The following is a 22,206-nucleotide window of genomic DNA, read 5'->3' as shown; positions in this document are numbered from 1 at the left end:
AATCATAATAAACTACCTTGGACTTTATTTTTACTGGCATCATTCCTTGTCTCCCTGTGTTTGGCATCGTTTAGAAACCCTCATTGTAGTCTGCTGTCCATGGCAAGCAAACTAGAAGCATTAAGATTTCAACAAAACATTTTCTGATACAGCTCAACTGCTTTACATAATACAGAACCTTACTTACGGCACCCAATCAGTTATTTTACAACATTATCTCTGAAAAGAATGAAAACTTTTTTTTTAAAAAATGAACATAACATACATTATTGAAATGTGAATATTCTTTTTTTTTTTAATTTCATTTAAAAAAAAATTTCTTTATTTTATTTTATTGGGGAATATTGGGGAACAGTGCATTTCTCCAACGCCTATCAGTTCCAAGTTGTCCTTCAATGTAATTGTGGAGGGTGCAGCTCAGCTCCAAGTCCAGTTGCCATTTTCAATCTTTCGTTGCAGGGGTTGCAGCCTACCATCCCATGCGGGAATTGAACCAGCAACCTTGTTGTTGAGAGCTCGTGCTCTGACCAACTGAGCCATCTGGCTGCCCCTCCGGAAGCTCAGTGGCAGCTCATTGTCTTCAATCTAGTTGTGGAGGGCGCAGCTCACTGGCCCATGTGGGACTCGAACCAGCAACCCTGTTGTTCAGAGCTTCCACTCTAACCAACTGAGCCATCCAGCCGCCCCTAAGTCTCATTTGTTTTTAAGTTGAAAAAAGTTAGAGCAACAGATTTATCAACTTTTTATTAGGACGGATACCGAATGAGAAATGCCATTCCTTCAAAGTTGGGAGAAAAATCTGACATTTCCAAATTGGACAGATTTTAAGTTCTAGGTTTATGAAGACAATGCTGTTAAGAAGGACTTTCTCAGACCTCGCACCTATGAAAGTGAACTGCAGTGTAATTAAATGGGAGTCACATAGAGAAAAGACAAATTTCTTTGATATCTTGCTGATATGAGTATGCTGAAAGTTAGAGAATGGTTTAGCAAATCTTGTTCTTTTGTTTCATATGTTATCTTAATCTTCTGGTCTATAAAGATCTAAAGAGAAAATTCTTATAATAACTTGATAAATTCAGTTTTGCATCCATCTTGAATATTGCTTCATGTATCCTTCCGATCCTAAGATCTCCTGTCTTACACAATTTACAAATCCTGTAGGACTTTGTTTGTCTTTCTGATAGAAATTCCTATCCACCGCTCTAGAATTTGCTTTTTAAAGTTGTGTAGAGTATCAGGACAGTGTATTTGGTTGGCTATCTAAATTGCTCACTTTAGTCAGGCCAGTCATTTATATCACTTACTTTTTTCAGTTTTCTCATGTAAGATTAAAAGAAACTTGCTTTCTTGAATCGTTAGGAAAAACTTCTTTTTCATTTCTCTTTTTCAAAATTAGTTTGCCAGTAATTGCCTATATGAAGAATACAACCTGAAAGATCGAGCTGTTTACTTAACTTTTCCATCTGGGCTTGACTTTGCAGGGAAAGGGAATATTTTGGCATTGAGTCTTACTGCTTAGGCTTCATCAAAGCTGGCTTTCAGCCAGTTTACAGAGTAGTTCAAAAACAGCTTTGTGTTTCTGAATAATCACGCCCTTGCTACCTATGCTGCCTACCAAGAACAGTTTTATTCTCTGTTGTGGAGAACAAGTCCATCACACATTCCTCTTGGCTTAACTAACTTGACCCTTTGTTCTTGCTAACATACTTATTCAACCTCCTTTACTTCTTTCTTCCCTGTTTTACTCTTTCCTTTATGGTGATATCTTTTTGGCCTGGATTTACTTCTTAAGGGAAGAACGTATAATAAGCAAATAGCCATTTGTTGAAAAATAGGCCCTCCTTGGGCTAGCTAATTAGTCTACTTCACTGAGTCTTCCATCGTTTTCCAGGACAGTCTCCGTAAGAAGGATGACAGAATTGAAGAGCTGGAAGAAGCACTAAGAGAAAGTGTACAGATAACTGCAGAACGAGAAATGGTGCTAGCACAAGAGGAATCAGCCAGGACCAATGCTGAAAAACAGGTCTGCAATTTTATACAGTTACTGGCAATGCTGCTGGTTAAACGAAAGGTAAAACCCAACCGGTATAGTTGAGGCAAACTATATATGACGTGTGTTTACAGAGTTTCAAAAACACTCATGAAATGTAAGGTATTTTAGACTGAAATAAGAATTGAAATATAGAAGAATTGACTAATGTTAATGCAGAGGCTTCTGCATTAATAATTTAGGACTGATTTTATGTTTATGTATCTGGTGAGAGGAAATGGAACTTGTCTGTTACAAGACTGGTTAGAACCCTGCTTTTAAACTGAATGGAAAACCACAAGCATTTCTGAGTCAAAGACGTTAATTTTAAATAGCAAATAGTTTGTATATTTTATACCCTGGCTTGTTCAAAGGAGCAGTTAAAGTTGTAACAAGTTAAGGTTAATAGCGAAAATGAAAGACATAGGTGTGTGACACTCGAGAGTCTCAGATGTGTGTGTCTCTTGAGGTGACTTGTTAAAGAGTTCCACTGTTGCTGTTTCTTTTATGTATTTATTGCTTTTAAGTTTTTATTAGAAAGAATAACTAAAGATGGGAGGTGTGCATGGAAGAAGCAGTTGAACCAGTGAAGACTGTAATTTCAGTTCCCGTTATGAGAGTGTGATTGGAGCTTTTGAATCTGCTTCACACAGACACGTGACATTTAATTTTTCAGTGATTATGTCCTTTCCAGTTCTTTGTTGGAGAAATATAATGTTAACCAGGTAAAAGGAGTTCAATGAGAGGGTGACATGAATCGTTTGGGGAACCCCCTTGGTCAGACCCACAGTGCTCGAGTGAGTTAAGGCAGTTGCATAGCAAGGCAGAGGGTACATATTGCAGTATGTGGCGTCTCTTCATAACCATGTTAGGTACGAGGATATACTTTCTTCAGTGTCAAGTATAGAAAGACAGACCGACATTTATTAGCAAAGCTGAAGGAAAATTGATTTTTTTTCGCCCAAGTGGCTTTCAGTGCCCTGTTCTTAGATCAGTGCCTCAGCCCACTATTTGAATATTTCCTAATGTACAGTGGAATAGAGCCTGGTGGGTGGAGAGCTGCAGGAAAGGATGTTGACAGCCACTGTTCCAGGGTGAGGAAGGATCTTCTTTTAGCTTGATTTTACCTTTTTCACAGTCTTTATTTTCAAAATATCACTCATTTTTTTCTTCCTGCTTTGGGATCATTATTTAGTTACAAGTTGTACATGTCAGAGATAGTGTAGAAATATTGGCAATTAATAATAGATCACGTCACCATGGACTAGAAACTGCTGTTACATGTTCTTTCTAAAGCTATTGTTGTGTGGACTGGTTATAATTTGCTCTTTAGCAGATTATTTATTTATTTATTTACTTACTTACTTACTTACTTACTTATAATAGACTCTTTTTAGATCAGTTTTTTCGTTTATAGAAAATTTGAGTGTCAAGTCCAGAGTTTCCATATACTCCTTCCTGCACCTCAGTTTTCCCTGCTATTAACTACTTGCATTGGTGTGGTACATTTGTTAAAATTGATGAGCCAATATTGATGCATTATTAACTAGTCCATAGTTTACATTTTGGTTCATTCCTTACATTGTACACTTCTGTGGGTTTTACCAAAGGTACAAGGCATGTATTCATCATTACAGTGTCATACAGAATAGTTTCACTGCCCTAAAGCCCACCCCCCACCGTGCCCACCCGCTCACACCTCCCGCATCTCCCCAGTCCCTGATCTTTATCCTGTCTCTTCCGTTTTGACTTTTCCAGAGTGTCATATCGTTGGAATCATACTACATACAGCATGTATCCTTTTCAGACTGGCTCTTTTCATTTAGCCTCTGCATTTAAGGTTCTTCCAAGTCTTTTTGTGGCTTGAAAACTCATTGGGTTTTATCTCTGAATGATGTTCCATTGTATGGATGTGCCACCGTTTTTTATTCTTTTAACTATTGGAGAATGTCTTGATTGCTTCCAATTTTTGGCAATTAAGAATAAAGCGTCTATTAATATTCATGTGCGGGTTTTTGTGTGGACATAAATTTTCAACTTATTTAGGTAAATACCTGGGAGTGTGATTGTTGCATTGTAAGGTAAGACTATATTTAGTTTTGTAAGAAACTGCGAAACTATCTTCCAAAGTGGCTATATATAATTTGCTTTTAATTGCATGCTTTTTTCTTTTTCTCTTTCCTGTTTATCTTGTTTCCACCGTTCTGCTACTCACTGCCTATCTGAAACTGTTGAGTGAAATATTTCATGACACCAGTCATTTAGGCTTTAAGTGGTTTAAGGTATGATGAAACTACTTTTATGTTTGTACTTCTGAGGCTGTATAACCTTCGTTCATTGTCCCCTCCTACTCTCATCTTCTTTTCTTACTTCTTTTTGTGTCTTCTTACCCCACTGTTAATTTTACTTATGTGTATAAATTATATGTACCAAGGTGAACTACAAATATTCGTTTGCAATGTCTTAAATAGGTGAAAATGTTTTGGGCTAGGGACATTATTCTCATTATCCTTCTTAGGTCCAAAATTTATCAGTCTCTTGCCTAAATTTAGCCTCTGAGAAGAAATGACTCTCTCTGATAGAAGGAGAATATCTGCACCTCTTGATTTCTCAAAGAGCAACGTAAAATTGTTTGGAAACCATATCTCTTAACTAAAATAAAATACAGAACCTTTTAAAGTTTGAACAGGGAAAAACTCTCAAAGGCAAATGTTTCTTGATGCCTTTCCTGTATTCTTTACAGGATCCCCTTATAGAATCTTTGTTACTGAAACATGCTGCCCTAGACTGAGCCTGTGCCCAGAATTTGGAGTTGTTGGTAATGATCCAGTACTTCCTTACTGAAGGAAGATTCCTTCTAACCTGTGTTGGCAAAGAGAGTTGAAAGGGAAAAATCCCACGGGGAAACTCAAGGACTTCTTTCCACATGGGTTTTTTTCCTTCTGACACTTCTCTCTGATCAAGTTTTGGCAGGTTTTGTGTTTTGTTGATTGTGAGAGTCCCTTTTCTTAAAAGAGCATAGAAAAAAGTTTGTTCTCTTAAATCAGCCTCAGAATTGCCAGGAGTAGGAAGCGGTAGCCTTAGTGCAGCAGTGCTGCTCTGAACTTAGAATTTTTCAAAAGCTTTTTTATTTTTTTGAGAGAACCATTTATTAATAGATTGCTAACTAAAGGTTTAAAAAAATGCCTTTCCAGTAATAAGACTTTCTCTTATAACTCAATAAATTGCATTTATTTTGTTCCTAAAAAATATTTTTTAATGTTTTGAGTAAAGATATAACCTCTCCATTTAGAGTAAGTGAGTTCTTACTCTAAAAGCTCATTTTTAATAGTGACACTCCTTTTCTTCAAATTGCCATTTTGACATTATTTGACTCATTGTTAAGTGTGAAGTCTTAACCTAGAAGATCATAGATTTTACCAATTATTTGCTAGATAGCTATGGATTAATGAGCACTTTTTAGAATTACATCTTTTTTAATTCAGGTTTTTAAACTTTTTATTTGCATATTTTAAAATGTGCATTCCAGTAATTAGAATCATTTGAATAACAGAAAAGGCACTCTTGATGAAACTGCACTTTCCAGCCTGCAGGACACCTTGGGCCAGCTTGGTCCCAGCCACTGTCCTCCCAGCCAGCACCTTCCTTTAATGTGCAAGTTGTTTTCCTTCCCTGCCAGCCAGGCAGGGAGATGGAAGAGGGAAGCATGGCCTCCACAGTAAGTAATTCAGGATTCTGTGATGAAAATGGGCAGCACAGTGATTCACACTTGACCCAACCTCTGTGCATCTGGCAGAGTTAAACAACTAGAAGAAGGAAAATAGAAGCAGTGCTTGTGGAATGAATGCACAGTGCATACTGGCGACGCACACCTAACTAGGGTCTGCTTGCTTGCTTCTCCTATGGCATTGTTTCCTGTTCAGTTGTTTCCTTTGAAGTGGCTTTTTCTCTTGTGTTTCTGTCTTTTTCAACTTAATCAGATTTCTCAATCTCAGCCATATCCGGTTTGTCAGACATGGATGCATAGGAAGCAGTTAGACACACGAGCACGTGGAGTTCAGTCTGTGTAGTCGCCACTGCCAAGTGTCTCGTTTCTTTATTTTTAAAGATTTATTAAATCCTCTGTTGGCTGCACATCTCCTTAGTACACAGCAGTTATCACCATGATACCCAAGTACCTTTTCAAATAGAACAGTTACCACTTGCGAAGCAGCACTGGTAGCTGGGTAGCCTGTGGAAGATGATGTGGTGATGGAATCACAGCTGTACTCACCAGGCCCATTGCCTCCTTACTGTTAGCTGTTCCCAGAATGGACCATTTATTCTTTGGTTTTAGAGACATAATCCTGTGCTAATCTCAATAATTCTAGTAGGTTTTATTTCCCTCATTTTTAATTAAATGACAATAATGCTTAGAAAATAAAATAATGATACTTTTACTATGCTACTTTTTCTATAATCATTTATTGAATACCTTGCATATTTTCAAATGCTACACTAAGCACTGGAAATAAAAAGGTAATAGATACAGCCTCTGCCTCAAAAGTTCCTAGTTCATTGGGAAAGAGTGAAAAATGGACCTGTAATTATGATTTAGTTTGATAAATACCATGGTGGTGATTGGAATAGAGAGTTTGAAGGCTAGAAGGGAAAGGGCAGGCCTGTAATCCAGACTGGAGAGGGCCATAGAAGACTTCCTGGAGGAGATGGCTAATGCATGAGGTGAGTCTTCAAAAGACTTAGTTGGAAAAGAGGAGAAGGGTGTTCAGTGAGTTACATGTAGAGGGAGCAGCCCAAATAAAAGCTGGAAGCATCCGTGGAGCTTTAAGTAGTTATTAGTAGCTACAGTTCAGGACAGGTATGAATAGCAAGATCCATGGGAAAGAGGGAGAGGAGGGGGCAGTACATGCAGTTGGATCATGCTGAAACATGTTCAGTCGTATGTTATACCGGAAGGCCTCACATATGTCATCGATAGGTTCTGTGACTTTAAGTGAAATGATGTAAGACAAAGCCAGTTTTACCGTAGGCTATTGATAGAAACAAGATTTAATTTCTATAGCATCTCTTCAACGTTATAATGAAACAACATTGAATAAAACAACATTATTTGAGGATCTGCTGTACTCTGGGATTTTGATTTTATATTCAAGGCAATGGAGAACTATTGAAGCATTTTCAGCAGAGAACAATATTTATTCATTAGTTTGCTTGCTCATTCATTCATTCATTCATTCATTCATTCAGCAGATCTTTATTGAGCATCCAGTGGTGCTGTGTAGTCCTGGGTAATAAGTATATCATGATGAACAAAGCAGCTGTCGTCTCTCCCCTAAGATTACAGTCTGGGGACGACACAGACTCTAACCCCACAAATAATATTTAATCACAAGTTGTCACAACGTGCTGTAAAGGCAACAGGTTTTCTGTGGTAGACAGTAATTTGGTGGAGGTGGGAGAGGTTAGAACATGTTGTCAATTGAGTGCTCAGAGAGGAACAGTTAACCTGCGTCCTGAAAGATGAGAAGCCTGCCATGTGGAGTGGGGCGGAATCAGCACTCATGAGGGCAGGAAGGTGGGAGAACGTTGAACATGTGTGCATACTAGTGTGACAGGTGGGCGGAGCCATGCAAGGTATGTGGGGCCTTATATATGAGTAAGTGATGGCAAGAAGTTTGTGTTTTTGGAGTATTGGAAGCCATTGAAGGGCGTGACATCCTCTGATTTGTGTTTCTAAAAGATGATTCTGGTTGCCAGTTGGAAAATGGATTCAACAGAGCCAAGAGTGGAAGCAAGAAGATCAGATGGCTTATTAGGCTTCACACTGCAGTGCATATACACCTGGAAATGCATGAGCTTTTTCCAGAGAGTCCTTGGGCACTGCTGCTCAGCTTCTAAACATACTCTTCCCTGAAACTGATCTGCCCAAGAAGGCACGTGCGATGTGCAGATGCTCTTTGTTCATTTCCCCTTTTATAGTTGTGCATCCCTCACTTTACAATAGGCACATCTCTCCTGAATCTTACGAGTCTGTATTCCTCTATGGAGAAAAAAAAGCTTTATAACAATAACAGGGATAAATCCAAATATTGGTGTTGAGAAATGGATAAGAAGAGTCAGCTTGTTTACAATTCTTTGTTCTCTACAGAATTGGAGGACAATTGAGTAAAATTGCCAGGTGATAGATAATTATAAATAATTTTTGATGACAGACTACTGTGTGATTTGGGGCATGTAACTCTGAAGGCATGCAAAAAATTGAGTTATGTTGCTATAAAAACAACTTCCATTACTATCTATTTCTATAAAGGTTTGAAATGAAATGTACCATAGAATCGAGAGTGAACTCTGGGTCTTTGTAGCAGTAAGTAATATTCATCAAGGGATATCTAAACTAATAAAAATAAAAGTTCCATTAATTTCATTAAGGTAAGTATGTTTAATGATAATTGTTAATAAAATTTTACTTTTCACATTTAATAGTTATTCTCTCAAAATATCTAAAATTTATATTAATTTCATTGATTCCTATTAATTGTAATGATAGCTCAAACCAAAAGAATTTTTTAACAGAGTTATGACTACAGGAAATTTTGTAAATATCAAATTTACATTTATATACATAGTTTTGTGGCAGAAAAGTACAAGAGAGGATCCATACAGACAGTCTAGCATAAAATAAATTTCATTAGTATAAAATTTTATGGAGAATTGGAATGGAAACCCGAGGTCAAAGAGAAAAAGGAAAATGTAAAACTTAATCATTAAAGAAAGCTTGTCCTTATCATATTTATTTATTATTATTATTATTATTATTATTAATTTCAGGTGTACAAAACAACATAATGATTAGACATTTACACCCCTCACAAAGTAATAACCCCAACAAGTCTACTACCCATCTGATACCATATATAGCTATTACAATACTATTGGCTATATTCCCTATGCTGTACTTTACATCCTGTGACTATATATATATATATATTTTTTTTTTAAATTATAGTTGACATTTAATATTGTTTTATATTAATTTCACATGTACAATGCAGTGATTAGTCATTAATTTATGAAGTGATCCTCCCAGTAAGTCTGAAACCATACAGTTTTTATAACATTATTGACTATATTTCCTACTGTATTTCACATCCCTGTGCCTATTTTGTGACTATCAATTTGTACTTCCTAATCCCTTCACCTTTCTCACCCATCCCTTCAACCCCCCCACCATGTAGCAAACATCAGTTTGTTCTCTGTATCTATGAATCTATTCTGTTTTCTGGTGAGATCATAGGTATTTGTCTTTCTCAGTCTGGCTTATTTCACTTAGCATAATATTCTCTAGGTCCATCCATGTTATTGCAAAGGATCAGATTCTTTGTTACGACAGAGTAATACTCCATTGTATAAAAGTACCACAGTTTCTTTATCCAGTAGTCTATCAATGGGCATTTCGGTTGTTTCCATATCTTGGCCGATGTGAATAGTGCTGCAGTAAACATAAGGATGCATATATTTTTTCAAATTAGTGTTTTGAATTTCTTCAGATAAATACCCAGAAGTGGAATTGCTGGGTCATAAGGTAGTTCTATTTTTAATTCTTTGGTGAACCTCCATATTGTTTTCCATAGTGGCCACCAATTTGCAACAGTGTGTACAAGGGTTCCCTTTTCTCCACATACACACCAACACTGGTTGTTTGTTGATTTATTGATGATAGCCATTCTGACAGGAGTGAGGTGATATCTCACTGTGGTTTTTATTTGCATTTCTCTGATGATTAGTGACATTGAGCATCTTTTCATATGTCTTTTGGCCATCTATATGTCCTTTTGAGAGAAATGTCTACTCATGTCCTCTGCCCATTTATTAATTGGATTGTTTGTTTTTTTGGTGTTGAGTTGTGTGAGTTTTTAATAAATTTTGGATCTTAACCCCTTATCAAATGTATCATTGGCAAATACCTAATCCCATTCAGTAGGATGTCTTTTTGTATTGTTGATTGTTTCCTTTGCTGTGAAAAAACTTTTTAGTTTGATGTAGTCCCATTTGTTTATTTTTTTCTTTTGTTTGTCTTGCCCAAGGAGATATATCAGGAAAAACATTACTAAGTGTAATGGCTAAAAGTTTACTTCCTGTATTTTCTTCTGGGAGTTTTATGGTTTCGGGTCTTACATTTAAGTCTTTAATCCATTTTGAGTTTATGCTTCTATATGGCATAAGAAGGTGGTCTAGTTTCATTTTTTGCATATATCTGTCCAGTTTTCCCAGCACCATTTATTGAGCAGACTGTCTTTAACCCATTGTATATTCTTGCTTCCTTTGGCGTGGATTAAATGATTATATAGGCATGAATTGATTTCTGGTCTCTCTATTTTCTTCCATTGATCTACCATGTTTCCCCGAAAATAAGACCTAGCTGGTCCATCAGCTCTAATGCGTCTTTTGGAGCAAAAATTAATGTAAGACCTGGTCTTATTTTAATATAATATAAGACCCGGTCATAATATCATATTATATCATATCACATCATATCATATCATATGTCATATAAAATATAGCAAAAGATGCATTAGAGCCGATGATCCGGCTAGGTCTTATTTTCGGGGAAACACGGTGTGTGTCTGTTTTTATGCCAGTATCATGCTGTTTTGATTGTTATAGCCTTGTAGTATGATTTGATGTCAGGTAGTGTGATACCTCCCGCTTTGTTCTTCTTTCCCAGGATTGCCGTGGCCATTTGGGGTCTTTTGTGATTCCATATAAATTTTTGAATTATTTGTTCTAATTCTATGAAAAATGTTGTCAGTATTTTGATAGGGATAGTATTGAATCTATAGATTGCTATGGGTAGTATAGACATTTTAACTATATTAATTCTTCCTATCTATGAGCATGGTATATGTTTCCATTTATTTGTGTCTTCTTTAATTTTTTTTCTTCAGTGTCTTATAATTTTCTGAATACAGGTGTTTTACTTCCTTGGTTAAATTTATTCCTAAGTATTTTTTTCGATGCAATTATAAATGGGATTGTGTTCTTAATTTCTGTTTCTGATAGTTCATATGTCCTTATAGTTTTTAAATAGGAAATGATAGATATCAAGTCACCATAGTATTTATGTTTTATTAGATTCTTGCTTGTTTTTAAAAAAGTAATGCATTGTTTTTTAAAAACAATTTTTAAAAAGTACCTAAAGAATTACATTTGTTGCAACTCTTTAAACTTATGTAAAAAAATTAGACATCAAGTTATAATCATAGTTACATGAACTCTTTTAGGAGATATACAAGCAAAATCATGTAAAGACTCCTGGAAGAGGTTAGTCAGATTAGGCAATGGCTGAGTAAATTACATAGTGGCAATGGACATGGAGAAAGTGGATGGCTTTAGAATATCTTTTGGAAACAGAACTAAAAAGTTGGCGAATTGCATGTATGGGTAAGGATGAAAGAGAAAATAAAGATGATTCTCCGATTTCTGGCTGGACAACTAAGAGGATGATGGTTCCATTTTCTGAGATGAGAAAGCCTAAAGAAAAGCTTGTTTGAGGATAAGAACCAAGAAACTGTGCTAAAGAAATGTTAGCTATGTTATCATTAGTAGTAGGATTCTTACCCCATAAGATTTATATTCTCAGTCCAATTCTCTCTTCTGAGATCCAGACTAATTCTACTTATATCTTTACTCCAGTTGATATCTCAACCTGAAGCTGTTGAAATCCAGAACTCTTGATTCCTAGCCTCAAACCATTTTTTTCCCTCAGGCTTTTTCATCTCATCTGAGAAAACACTCTTATCCTACAAAGCTGAAGTTAAACATGGTGAGTGTTAGGCGAATCAAGTCCAAGAAAGGCAGAAGTGATAGATTAGCTACAGAGATTCTATAGCCTGGTTCTCTAGTTCAGAAGACCACTCCAGAACTTCAGCGAGGCTATCACATAATGGCCATGAAAGTGGGTCCTGCAGTTAGAAGCCTTGGTTAGAATTACGGTTTCATTACTTAAATAAATTGTGATGTCAAGCAAGTTACTTCTGTATCAGTTCTCTGAGCTGTCAGAGAAAGATATTTCTTATATCTGCCACATCAAAGAGAGGTTATGTGTGTAAAGCACTTATAACAGAGTGTGCATGTAGTAAGCACTCATTAAACACTAGTTACTACTGACACGCTTGTTCTCACTACAACTGCCCTTAATAGCTCCAGGGGAAGGGACTGTTTGGAACAGTCTGAGACCCCAGAGACACTTAGTGTCTGTAGAGCCTTACCTGATTGATTTGGTACCAGTGATGACAAGTTTTAATCCTTATAACTTGAGGCAATCCTTGTCCCCTCTCCTTGCCCAGGCTAGAATCTGTAGTATCTGCATCATTCGAGAATGCTACCACCAGCTAATTGGTCGGTTAGCTGGGCATTCTTCTTGTTACTGAGTTATTCATCTCTGAGAGTCTGTCTCGAGTCATTGTAGAATCTTAGTCTGTCCATTATTTTCCAATTCACTTTTACGTTTTTCTCATAAAAATAGTTTGGATATCTTTAGTAAATAGCTAGAAATTGTGCTGTGAAATCCAATCCTAATGATCTTTTTGTTTTATGAAGTCATGTATTGTGTGTTTCCTTTAGGAAGGAAAGTAGGGAACGAAGAAGAGAGGGAAAGAAAAGAAACTTTTTAAGCACTTTTTAAAACAAAATATGGATTTTATAACATGCTTAGACTGTATTCCTAGAAGTAAAAAGACAGAAAATTTAGGATAAAAAATGTTAAGTGTTTGATCCTTATAATCTTAATTTGGAACTGGAGATGTCTGAGTATTCATGACTTTTTGTTAAACATACAGGTATACACACACACACACACACACACACACACTCACACTTCATGTATAGTGAAAATTCTTAGACATCAGTGGTTATTTCAGTAGCAGGGCACACACCTGTTGCCCAGGTGTGGTCTCTAAACACCATTTCCTATTAAAAGTGTTTGAATTCCAAACAGAAATTACTGTTTTCCTTTTGACATAGAGTGAATTCCATGAATATACATTTTGCTTTGCAAGCGCTTATTTGTTACTGAAGCCTCTGTAATGTTTATAGCAGCACTGGCCAATAAATCTTTGCAACAATAGAAATGTTTTATATGTCTTCTACGCAGTATCATAGCACCTAGCGACATGTTTCTATGGAGTACTTAAAATATGGCTGAAGCACCTGAGGGACTGAGTTTTTACACTTATTTAATTTTAATTAAATTTTTATGTGCACATCTGGCTGCTGTACTGAACTCTGTACTGTGTTGGATGGCTGGATACCTACATACATACATGAGTACATACTTGGCAGCTATTATTTAGTTTTTCCTTCTAAGCCTGACAGAGTTGCTGTACTGGAATACACAAGTACAAGCACTTTTCTGATGTAGTTGGTCCTTTTTTCATCTTTATTTTTAGAAAAATATCTGTGATCTAAAGACATGTTTGTCAATAGTAATTTTACCTCTCAGAAATAATGGTGACAGATTAGGTTAGTAAAAGACTGTGGTCACTTGCAAGAGATGTCATAATTGTGTGTGTGTGTTACCTGTTCATACAATACTAGACACTTAAATTTATAGTGTGAGCAATGGAATTAGTGTAGGAAAAAGGTATAGAATAGTTGTGGAAGTGAGAAAGAGACATTTGTCTATCATAAGAACATGCACCCCAGCATTACTGAGTTTAATCACTTCAGAGATATAATTTATTCCATTACTCCATTATTCGCTCAGTTAATGCTTATTGAGAACCTACTTTGTGCTAGAAGCTGGGAATACTTAAGTGAACCAAACAAATGTTGTCCCTTTCCTTATGGCATTTATGTGTTAGTTAGGGAAATTAATCATGTGATTACAGATAGAAACATACTCTTTACAATTGTGACACATGCAAATAATAAAGTATAGCATTTTATAAAAGAGTATGACAAGGGGACCTTATTTAGAATGAATGGACATGGAAGGCATCACTAAGACATTGCTATTTAAACTGAGACATGGAAATAGGAATTAGATTAATAGCAAAAGGTTTTATTAGGGGAACCACATGTGTGAACACCCTAATACTGGGAAGATCGTGGTATAATCAGGGAACTAAAAGCAAACCAGAGTTAGTGGAGAACACTGAGTAGAACTGAGCTGGTGGCTAAGCAGGTAAGTAAGGGAGTGAGTGAGTAAATAAATAAATGAGTGAAAGAACAGATGGTTTGACATGGAGCTGGAGAGGTAGGCAGAAACCTGATTCTGTGGGATGGTCATGTTGATGATTTTAAATTTTGTTGTAATCATAATGGTTATCCTTTATATCATTTTAAGTTGAAGAATGATTAAAATCCATTTTATGTTTTGGAAGGATTATTCTGGCAGTCATATGAAGAATAGAGGGAGAGCAAGGGTAGAGAAGGGATTGATTACCTGTTAGGAAGGTATTGCATAAAACAGGGGCACAGTAGGGTGTCGGCAGTGGAGATGAGAGATGTTTTTGGAGAGAGGTTCCCAGGAGTTGCTGATTGATTGGGTGTGGAAGGTGAGGAAGGAGATGTGGCAAAGCTGATGCCACCCTTTTCTGCTGTGACTATCTAAGTGGATGGTGGTGGTGTTTACTGAACTGTGGGGAGACTGGAGGAGGAAGAGTTGAGGTGGGGAGTCCGCTCTGTGTGTGTTCAATTTGAAATGCCTTTGCTATCTTTCTCAGGAAGACGTCAAGCTCTGAGCTAAAAATATAAACTTGGGGAGGGAACATATGGTTGGCTTTAACGTTGTGTTAGCCATTAACAGGATACAGGCTTCTTCCAGTTAATCTGAAGTGCACCTCAATTGAGAAGGTACCTGTTTACTCTCTACATTTCCGGGAACTAAGCTTTCAATGGGTCTGTAAATATGGGACTGGCTTATCACTAGAAAATGTGACACCCAGGAAGTATGTAGTATCTTACTCTTAATACAATTACAAGGCTTGAGATACTGACATTTTCCCTATCAATTACCAATTAACTACCAGTCACCATGATAAGTAGTTTCTTAACAGTATTAATTAAACAATAAATACTTAGATATATTTACTGTTTTCTGGACATAAAAAGAGTGTAAGTGTTCACGGGTCCTTTTCAGAAGAATGAGGAAAGGTTTGCATTTATTAAACTACATGTTCCCTCTGTTCGATGCAGTGTCTTCATCTTCACCTTATTCTCTCGTCTGGAGAAATCCTCCTTCTCCTTCCATAAGCTTTCTCTGACCTTCCAAGGCCAAGTTGTATGTCTCTCCATGGTTTTTATCAGCACCCTGTACTCCTGTGTTTCCCCGAAAATAAGACCTAGCCGGACCATCAGTTTTAATGCATCTTTTGGAGCAAACATTAATATAAGACCTGGTATTTTATTTTATTTTATTTTACTTTACTTTTACTTTACTTTTACTTTACTTTTACTTTACTCTATACCCAGGCTTATATTATAGTAAAATAAGACCAGGTCTTACATTAATTTTTGCTCCAAAAGATGCATTAGAGCTGATTGTCCGGCTAGGCCTCATTTTCGGGGAAACACGGTATTTATTTTACAACGCTGTGTTATTACTTATCTATTGTCTGTTACTTTGCCTGTCTGTCTCCTCAAATAGAATGTAAGCTCCTTGAGGACAGGGGCCGTGTCTTGTTTACTGTTATATCCTTAACACCTACCATCATGTCTGGTACATAGTGGCATTCAGTGAATGACACTGAGGTGTCACTGCTCATGTCCCTTCAGGGGACGGACTGCCATTTCATATCATTCTTCCCTTTCAGCATTTCATATCATTCTTGCCTTTCACCATTTCATATTTGTAGCTCCTTTCTCTCACCATGAGAAGCCTGGTTCCCAACAAGATCAACATATTTAGCCTTGCTCAGTTCCACAATAAATATAAGCTTGCTTCAGAATTACCACATCAATACCACTTTTAACAATAAACCTACTATCCTATTAAGTCAAACTTAAGTTTTCTTTCCAATTCTGTTGGTCCTTTTATCTTCAGACTGAGGGTAGTGAAATTACTGTAGCTAAAATTTACTTCGATTCTTTTCCATTTTTCTTTAATATGGTTCTTACTCATTTGACATACAGTAATTTGTTTCCGTTTATTTCCAACTTTGAAGTAAAAAAAAAAATCCTTGTTGATTTATTTAACCTTTGGCACTTTAATTATAATGTGTCCTGGTGTGGGCCTGTTTGGGTTCATCGTGTTTGGGACTCTGTGCTTCCTGACCTGGATGTCTGTTTCCTTCATCAGGTTGGTGAAGTTTTCAGCCATTATTTCTTTTACTAGATTTTCTGTCCCTTTTTCCCTCTCTTTTTCTTCTGGAATACCCCTGATTTGAATGTTGGTAGGCTTGATGTTGTCCCTAAGATCCTTTAAACTATCCTCATTTTTTAAATTCTTTTTCCTTTCTGTTTTGTTTGGGTGCTTTCCACTTCTTGTCTTCCAGCTCACTGACTCCTTCTTCTGCATCAGCTCGTCTGCTGTGATTCCCTCTAGTGCATTCTTCATTTCAGTTATTGTATTCTTCACTTCTGACTGTTTTTTTATGGTTTCTATCTCTATGTTGAAGTTCTCACTGAGTTCATCTCTTCTCCCGAGTTCATTGAGCATCCTTAGAACAGTGTTTTGAACTCTGATAGATCACTTGTCTGTTTCATTTAATTATTTTTCTGGGTTTTTGTCCTGGTCTTTCATTTGGAACATACTTCTCTGTCTCCTCCTTTTGGGTGTCTCTCTGTGTTTGTTTCTATGAATTAGGTGAAATAGCAATCTTTCCCGGTCGTGAAGGAGTGACTGTGTAGGCTAGGTATCTTTGGTGGGCCAACTAGAGCTGGCGTGTGCGTGGGCTGCAGAGTGTATGGGGACGTGCAAGCCTCACTGAGGCCTGGAGCTTCACTGGCAGGGGCAGGGCGAGGGAAGTCCCTGGGGGCAAGCTGCACCAGGACCGCCTCAGCAGGCCAGCTGGAGCTGGAGCTGGAACGGGTGTGGCTGCAGGGAATCCAGGGGGTAAGCTGAAGCGGGCACGGTCTCCAGCAAGGCCTAGGGAAAGCCACACCTGGGTAGTGGAAGCTGTAGTAGGGTGGGCGTGAAGCTGAGAAGAGTCCTGGGGACAAGTCATGCTGGCTGGTAGCTGGAGCTGGAGTAAGCTGCAGGGAGACAGCCTGGAGCTGTGGATAGAGCGGATGAGGGAGTCCAGGGACAAGCGGCAGAACTGCTGTGGGCCGGGCCACATTGGGACAGCCTTGGCCTTTGGGGAGAGCACCTGGATCAAGCTCCTGCCCTTGCGATGGGGTGGGGGTGGGGGTGGGGGAGGGCCACTGTGGCGTTCTCCAGTGCCAGAGAGAGTTCCCGCAGCTCCCCTCCTGCTTGACAGATGCTCTAGGGAGAGTACATGGATTTCCCTCCTCAACAACCTAGGTGTCCTTTAAACCACTGCTTTTTCTGCTCTGCTCAGGGCAGGTGAGTCCTCTCGGGTCCTTCTGGGACCCTCCTGGCTAAGGGCAGTGTGTTGGGTTGGGGTGCCCCAGGTGCCCTGTCTATGGCTCTCCTACCCCGTTCTGTGTGGTCTTGCTCTTGTGTGTTGTGCAGAACTGTTCAGTCAGCCCTCACTTCTTCTCTTTAGTGCTTGATTGTAAAGCATGGTAACCAGGACAGAAAAATGAAATGTACAGATCACCATTATCCTTGACCTGTCCTTCAGTGGGGAATAAAGGACTTACTGTCTCATAGGATGAATTTACACTACTCTAGCCCCGATGTTGTTAATCTTTCAGCTAGTGAGAGCGTGCTAAAAGTCTATGTAGCACCGAAGTCTTCAACTCTGAAATAACTGTAAGAGATGTTCATAAAAATATGTAAAATTTTAAAACGTTCTATAGAATAGATATAAAGTGTGGTCAAATTAGTATGAAAATCTTTTTGATCCTACTTTCTTCCAGTACGACTAATATTTCTGATCATTATTGGTAGGTTGGACACTAGGTTTTTCAAGATTTGTCTCATCTCTCCCTGACTTAAAAAATAGATCTATAATGTTATTATGAGTGTTTCATTTTATATAATGATGTAAAGGGCTACCTTTATAGAATTTTTTTTTAAAGTATCTCAAATTCTTTTCTTTACTTATCCTTGAAGTCTTAAACTGGTTTCTGTGTCAATAGTGATGGGGATTTTTGAGGTGAGTCGCTAAGCAGTCTAAAAGTCTTACAAATAAAAACATGTTCCTCAGAACTGTATAGAATCATTCAGTCTTATAAAAAAAAAAAAGTCCAGTTGTAAGTTAGCAATATAAACTGTGCTGTTAAAGTAGTTTACTGATTTCTGCAGAAGTCATCTTTTTTCGTCAATGCAAAGATTAAAGCTACTGTTGTTCAAAGGTATTTCATTTTAAAAAGTAAGATGTTGTTATGTAACATTTTGTTGATAAACATAATGGAAAGTACATTTTTAATGTTCCAGGAGTCCGAAGATATGTGACAGTTACATTCTCAATCATTTTCTATTTGCCATTGTGTGATCATTTCAGTATTTAAATCAAGCTCTGTCAAGAGGAACCTAGTACGTTTCATTGTAGACTCTTGCTCTAATGTCAGTGAGTTTGAATCTCCTTTGTTATGGTGACTGGTTATGAAATCAGTCACTTGACAGACCCTGAAGTGAGACTGCTGGAAATACGTCATGTCTGCCTTCATGGTGACAGCTGGCTACAAAACAAACCCCACCAGAGCCATTCTGCAATTGACAAGGGACTTCAAAGGCCAACAGGGCTGCCACTTCAAAGCGAATTCTGCCATCTCTGGCTTGTTGAAAGAAGTTAAATGGCTGTACCCTGCCATCGCAGAAATCTCCATGTTTAGACTTCTCCTTCTTTTGATCTGAGAAAGATGTATGAAATAGGCTTTAAGCGAAAGGAATGATATAGTCAGTAGTAATGGCAACCCAATATTATTCTGCATTTCCATCCACTTATTAATGGAAATTACTCAAATATGGTCAAATCACAGCAAGTCTAAAAACTTAAATGTCTTAGAGAATAAATGTTCAAAAGAAGAGTTGAAACTCTGTATTAGCGTTGTAGGAACCACCTTCAAACTGTGGAATACGTCAGGTGGTGGATGAAATGAAACTATCTATGTTTTTAAAACTCTCCTTCAATTTCTCCTTGTAATTTTTACCCCCTTTAGTATAATCAGGTTCTGATTGCTGACAATAAGAATGGGAGACAACTGAAATCTATAATCTCAAGGCTGATTTGCATTGTTGAAACTGACATTTCTCTATTTCTAGTAACTCTGTAGTTAAAATTTTAAACTACCTTGTATTATTTAAAATCTTGTTTCATTCAGTTATGCTGGATACAGTTGTGAAATAATTGTCTCATCTTTGTAGTAGACAAACAAAAACAAATAAGATGTTAGGGTTTTAATTAAAGATCAAAATACTAACAAGCATCTTCAAGAATAACAAGGAAAAAGCAGCAACGTGAATTCTTTTCGAAGACTGATAGCCCTAAAAGACATCTCTTTGATGGAGCATCTTTAGTATACTTCAAAAAGAAAACAAAACTATAAAAATATGGCAGTAAAAATACGGAGATTTTATATGTTATATGAAATGAGAGTGAGGATTAGCTGAAACTTAAAATTATTATAACTCAATGGCATGCCCTTTTCTAAATTACATGTTTTCTTTCTCATTCTGTATATTACAGAAGAATAAGGCTAAGAATCCTTTGATTCTTTTGCCCTGATTTTCTATTTTCTTATTTCTTAAAAATCTTTCCTTACATAAAATAAAGTTGACTTGGCAGAAGCTTTTAGCCACTATAACTTCCTCTATTATTTTGCCAGATGGGGTCAGTAGACAACAACTGAAGAAATTCTGAAGGAAAACTGAAGCCCCCCAGGAAATAACCTCATGCGATTGTATAACCACAAAAATCTGTATTTACATGAGTAATTCGTAACAGTAGTTCTTAAAACAATGCATTTGTTTGGCCTTTTTGTTATAGTTTCTTCCTCTTGAAAATTTTTTGCTAAAATAGTTCATGATTATATTGTCCCAGAAATTTAGGAAATAGTCTATGTCTCTGAATTTTGGCTTCATATCTTCTTTTTATTCAACAAAGGGATCACATCTATGTTTTCAAAAGTTATAATCAAATGAAAAAATTAACTGCAATGGAAAAGAAATAAAGCCTTGGCACTAAAATTGAACCACAGAGATGAGTGCCAGAGTCTGTAGATACTGGTTTTCAAAGTAGACATGTTTATATACTTCTGTCTAAACTGAATAACCACTGCTGCACTGGGAAGCACTCCTGGAATCTATGTGGCAGATCTCTAACAGATGATATTTAGTTTGCTTGTAATGAGTTCTTGGGGTGTTTGGCCCTTATTCTGTTATCTCCTACTGAGAAGTTTGATAAACCAAGTTATTGACGATAGAGGCAGTCATCCAAGATACGGCTGAAGGTGAAGTCATGAGAACCAGATGGCTTCCCACTGATTTTTATACGCAGTTTATGTTCTCCTTGGCTGCACCTTCCTGGATGTTTTCAATGAAACATATTTTCCTAGAGAAATGTGCACAGCATGATTTACTCTACACAACAGATAGTTTTTGTGTGTGGCATGTCTTAAGCTCTGTTTTGGCATTCACTTGTCCCTTCCTCTTATCTCCACTCTCTTAATGAATAAAGAGGCAATAAGGGTTAGTGTAAAGTGCATTCAACCAGAAGTTAAGTGATGTGGATTCCATTTTCTCTTCTGTTTACTAGTGTGATTTAGGGTTTAAGTCCTGTGTTCTTTCTAAGCCTTTATAGCCTCATCTGCGTGGAGTAAATTATCATCCCCAAGTATTTTGGTGGCCTGTAAAGGCCGAGTACAAATGTTAAGCCTTATTATTATGGCCATAGGAATCGTGCGCGCGTGTGTGTGTACAGACACACACACACTCACATGATGCTTATGAGTTCTGTCTTGGTATCCTTGGGTTGCAGACATTTAATTCCACCGTTTTACTTTTCTTCTTGGGCTAATAGTAAACTTTTGATGAGTTCAGATAACTTTCATTTGACAGTATTCTGTTTGTAACCATTTTCCAGGGGTTATATTGAAATAATATTTTCTCTACAAAAGAGTGTCTCTAATTAATGAATTCTGTTTACTTCTAGGTGACTGTTTGATTTATTTTTCATCAATGCAAATGAGGATAAAATTTTCAGTTAAAAAGCCAGTAAACTTTTATTTTAGTTGTTGAAAAGTTAGGGAAACAGTATGAAGTGTTTTATTCAAATTCTGTGTATGATCTTCCAAAAAGGGCTCAAGATGTAAATGTTCTATTTGCTGTCAGTGAGTTTATGCTATTGGAGGGTATTACTGTTTTCTGTAATAAAATGGAATTGATGTTTACTTCATGTGAAATAACCAAATAATTTCAACTAAGAATGAAATTTCTCTCAAGACCTGGACAGCTTCTGTAGCCATCCTAGCACATACTTTGTCCTGTTAGCATGACTTCGCAACAATGCAGAAACAAATTTCTTTTCAGAAAAGAAGTTACCGGAACTTGAGTTCAGGGACAGTGTTCTTCCATCTCTATTTGTATTTCTTTTCCTGAATTACTCATTTGTCACAAACCCTAAAGAAATATAAAGAGGTCTCAGACCCAGATGCAGAAGAGTGTAAAATGTCAGTTGCCATATCATCGCTACTGCTGCTGAGAAAGAAAATGGGATGTTATTTAGATTATTTCTGTCCTTTCTTCCAGGAGTTAGAGGGGAACCATGGAGAGTTTATGTGGACCCAGGAAATAATTAATTTCTGTCTTACTTGATTCTGGTACAGCCTATTTGTTGCTCAAATAAGCAAATTATAGGAGACATTAATCAAATAACAATCTTCTGAAAAACATTGTTTTTAGTGCTTTAATTCAGATTTTTAGTTGTGATGCTATTTCACACAAAAAATAACTTAAATAGAATTTACAGTGAGCTAAACATTGGCCCTTCTTACAGCCTCTTTCCAGCATCAGTGACACGTGATGATGAGAGTCAGAGCAGCAGGGGACACTCGCTTTGCTTTCAAAGTGTAAACACACATTTTATTGATGTCTGATTGTTCAG

At 37.1% G+C, this 22,206-nt stretch overlaps 1 protein-coding gene across 13 annotated transcripts in view; it reads left to right on the top strand.

Annotated features, from left to right (window-relative positions):
- ERC1 (ELKS/RAB6-interacting/CAST family member 1) overlaps positions 1-22,206 on the top strand; it is a 490,623-nt gene that overhangs the window by 248,773 nt on the left and 219,644 nt on the right. For 9 of the 13 annotated variants that reach the window (XM_019711308.2, XM_019711306.2, XM_019711305.2 and 6 more), the window contains one exon: positions 1,895-2,026. The exons of the other annotated variants lie outside the window; for them this stretch is intronic. In XM_019711308.2, coding sequence (XP_019566867.1) covers positions 1,895-2,026 — 132 coding nt within the window. The remainder of the gene's footprint in view (positions 1-1,894; positions 2,027-22,206) is intronic. 13 annotated transcript variants of the gene reach the window in all.

The sequence above is a fragment of the Rhinolophus sinicus genome, linkage group LG02 (assembly GCF_036562045.2).
Source record: "Rhinolophus sinicus isolate RSC01 linkage group LG02, ASM3656204v1, whole genome shotgun sequence".
NCBI classification, from domain to species: Eukaryota; Metazoa; Chordata; class Mammalia; order Chiroptera; family Rhinolophidae; genus Rhinolophus; species Rhinolophus sinicus.
The sequence above is the reverse complement of the archived record's forward strand: the minus strand, read 5'-3'. Positions and strand labels throughout refer to the sequence as shown.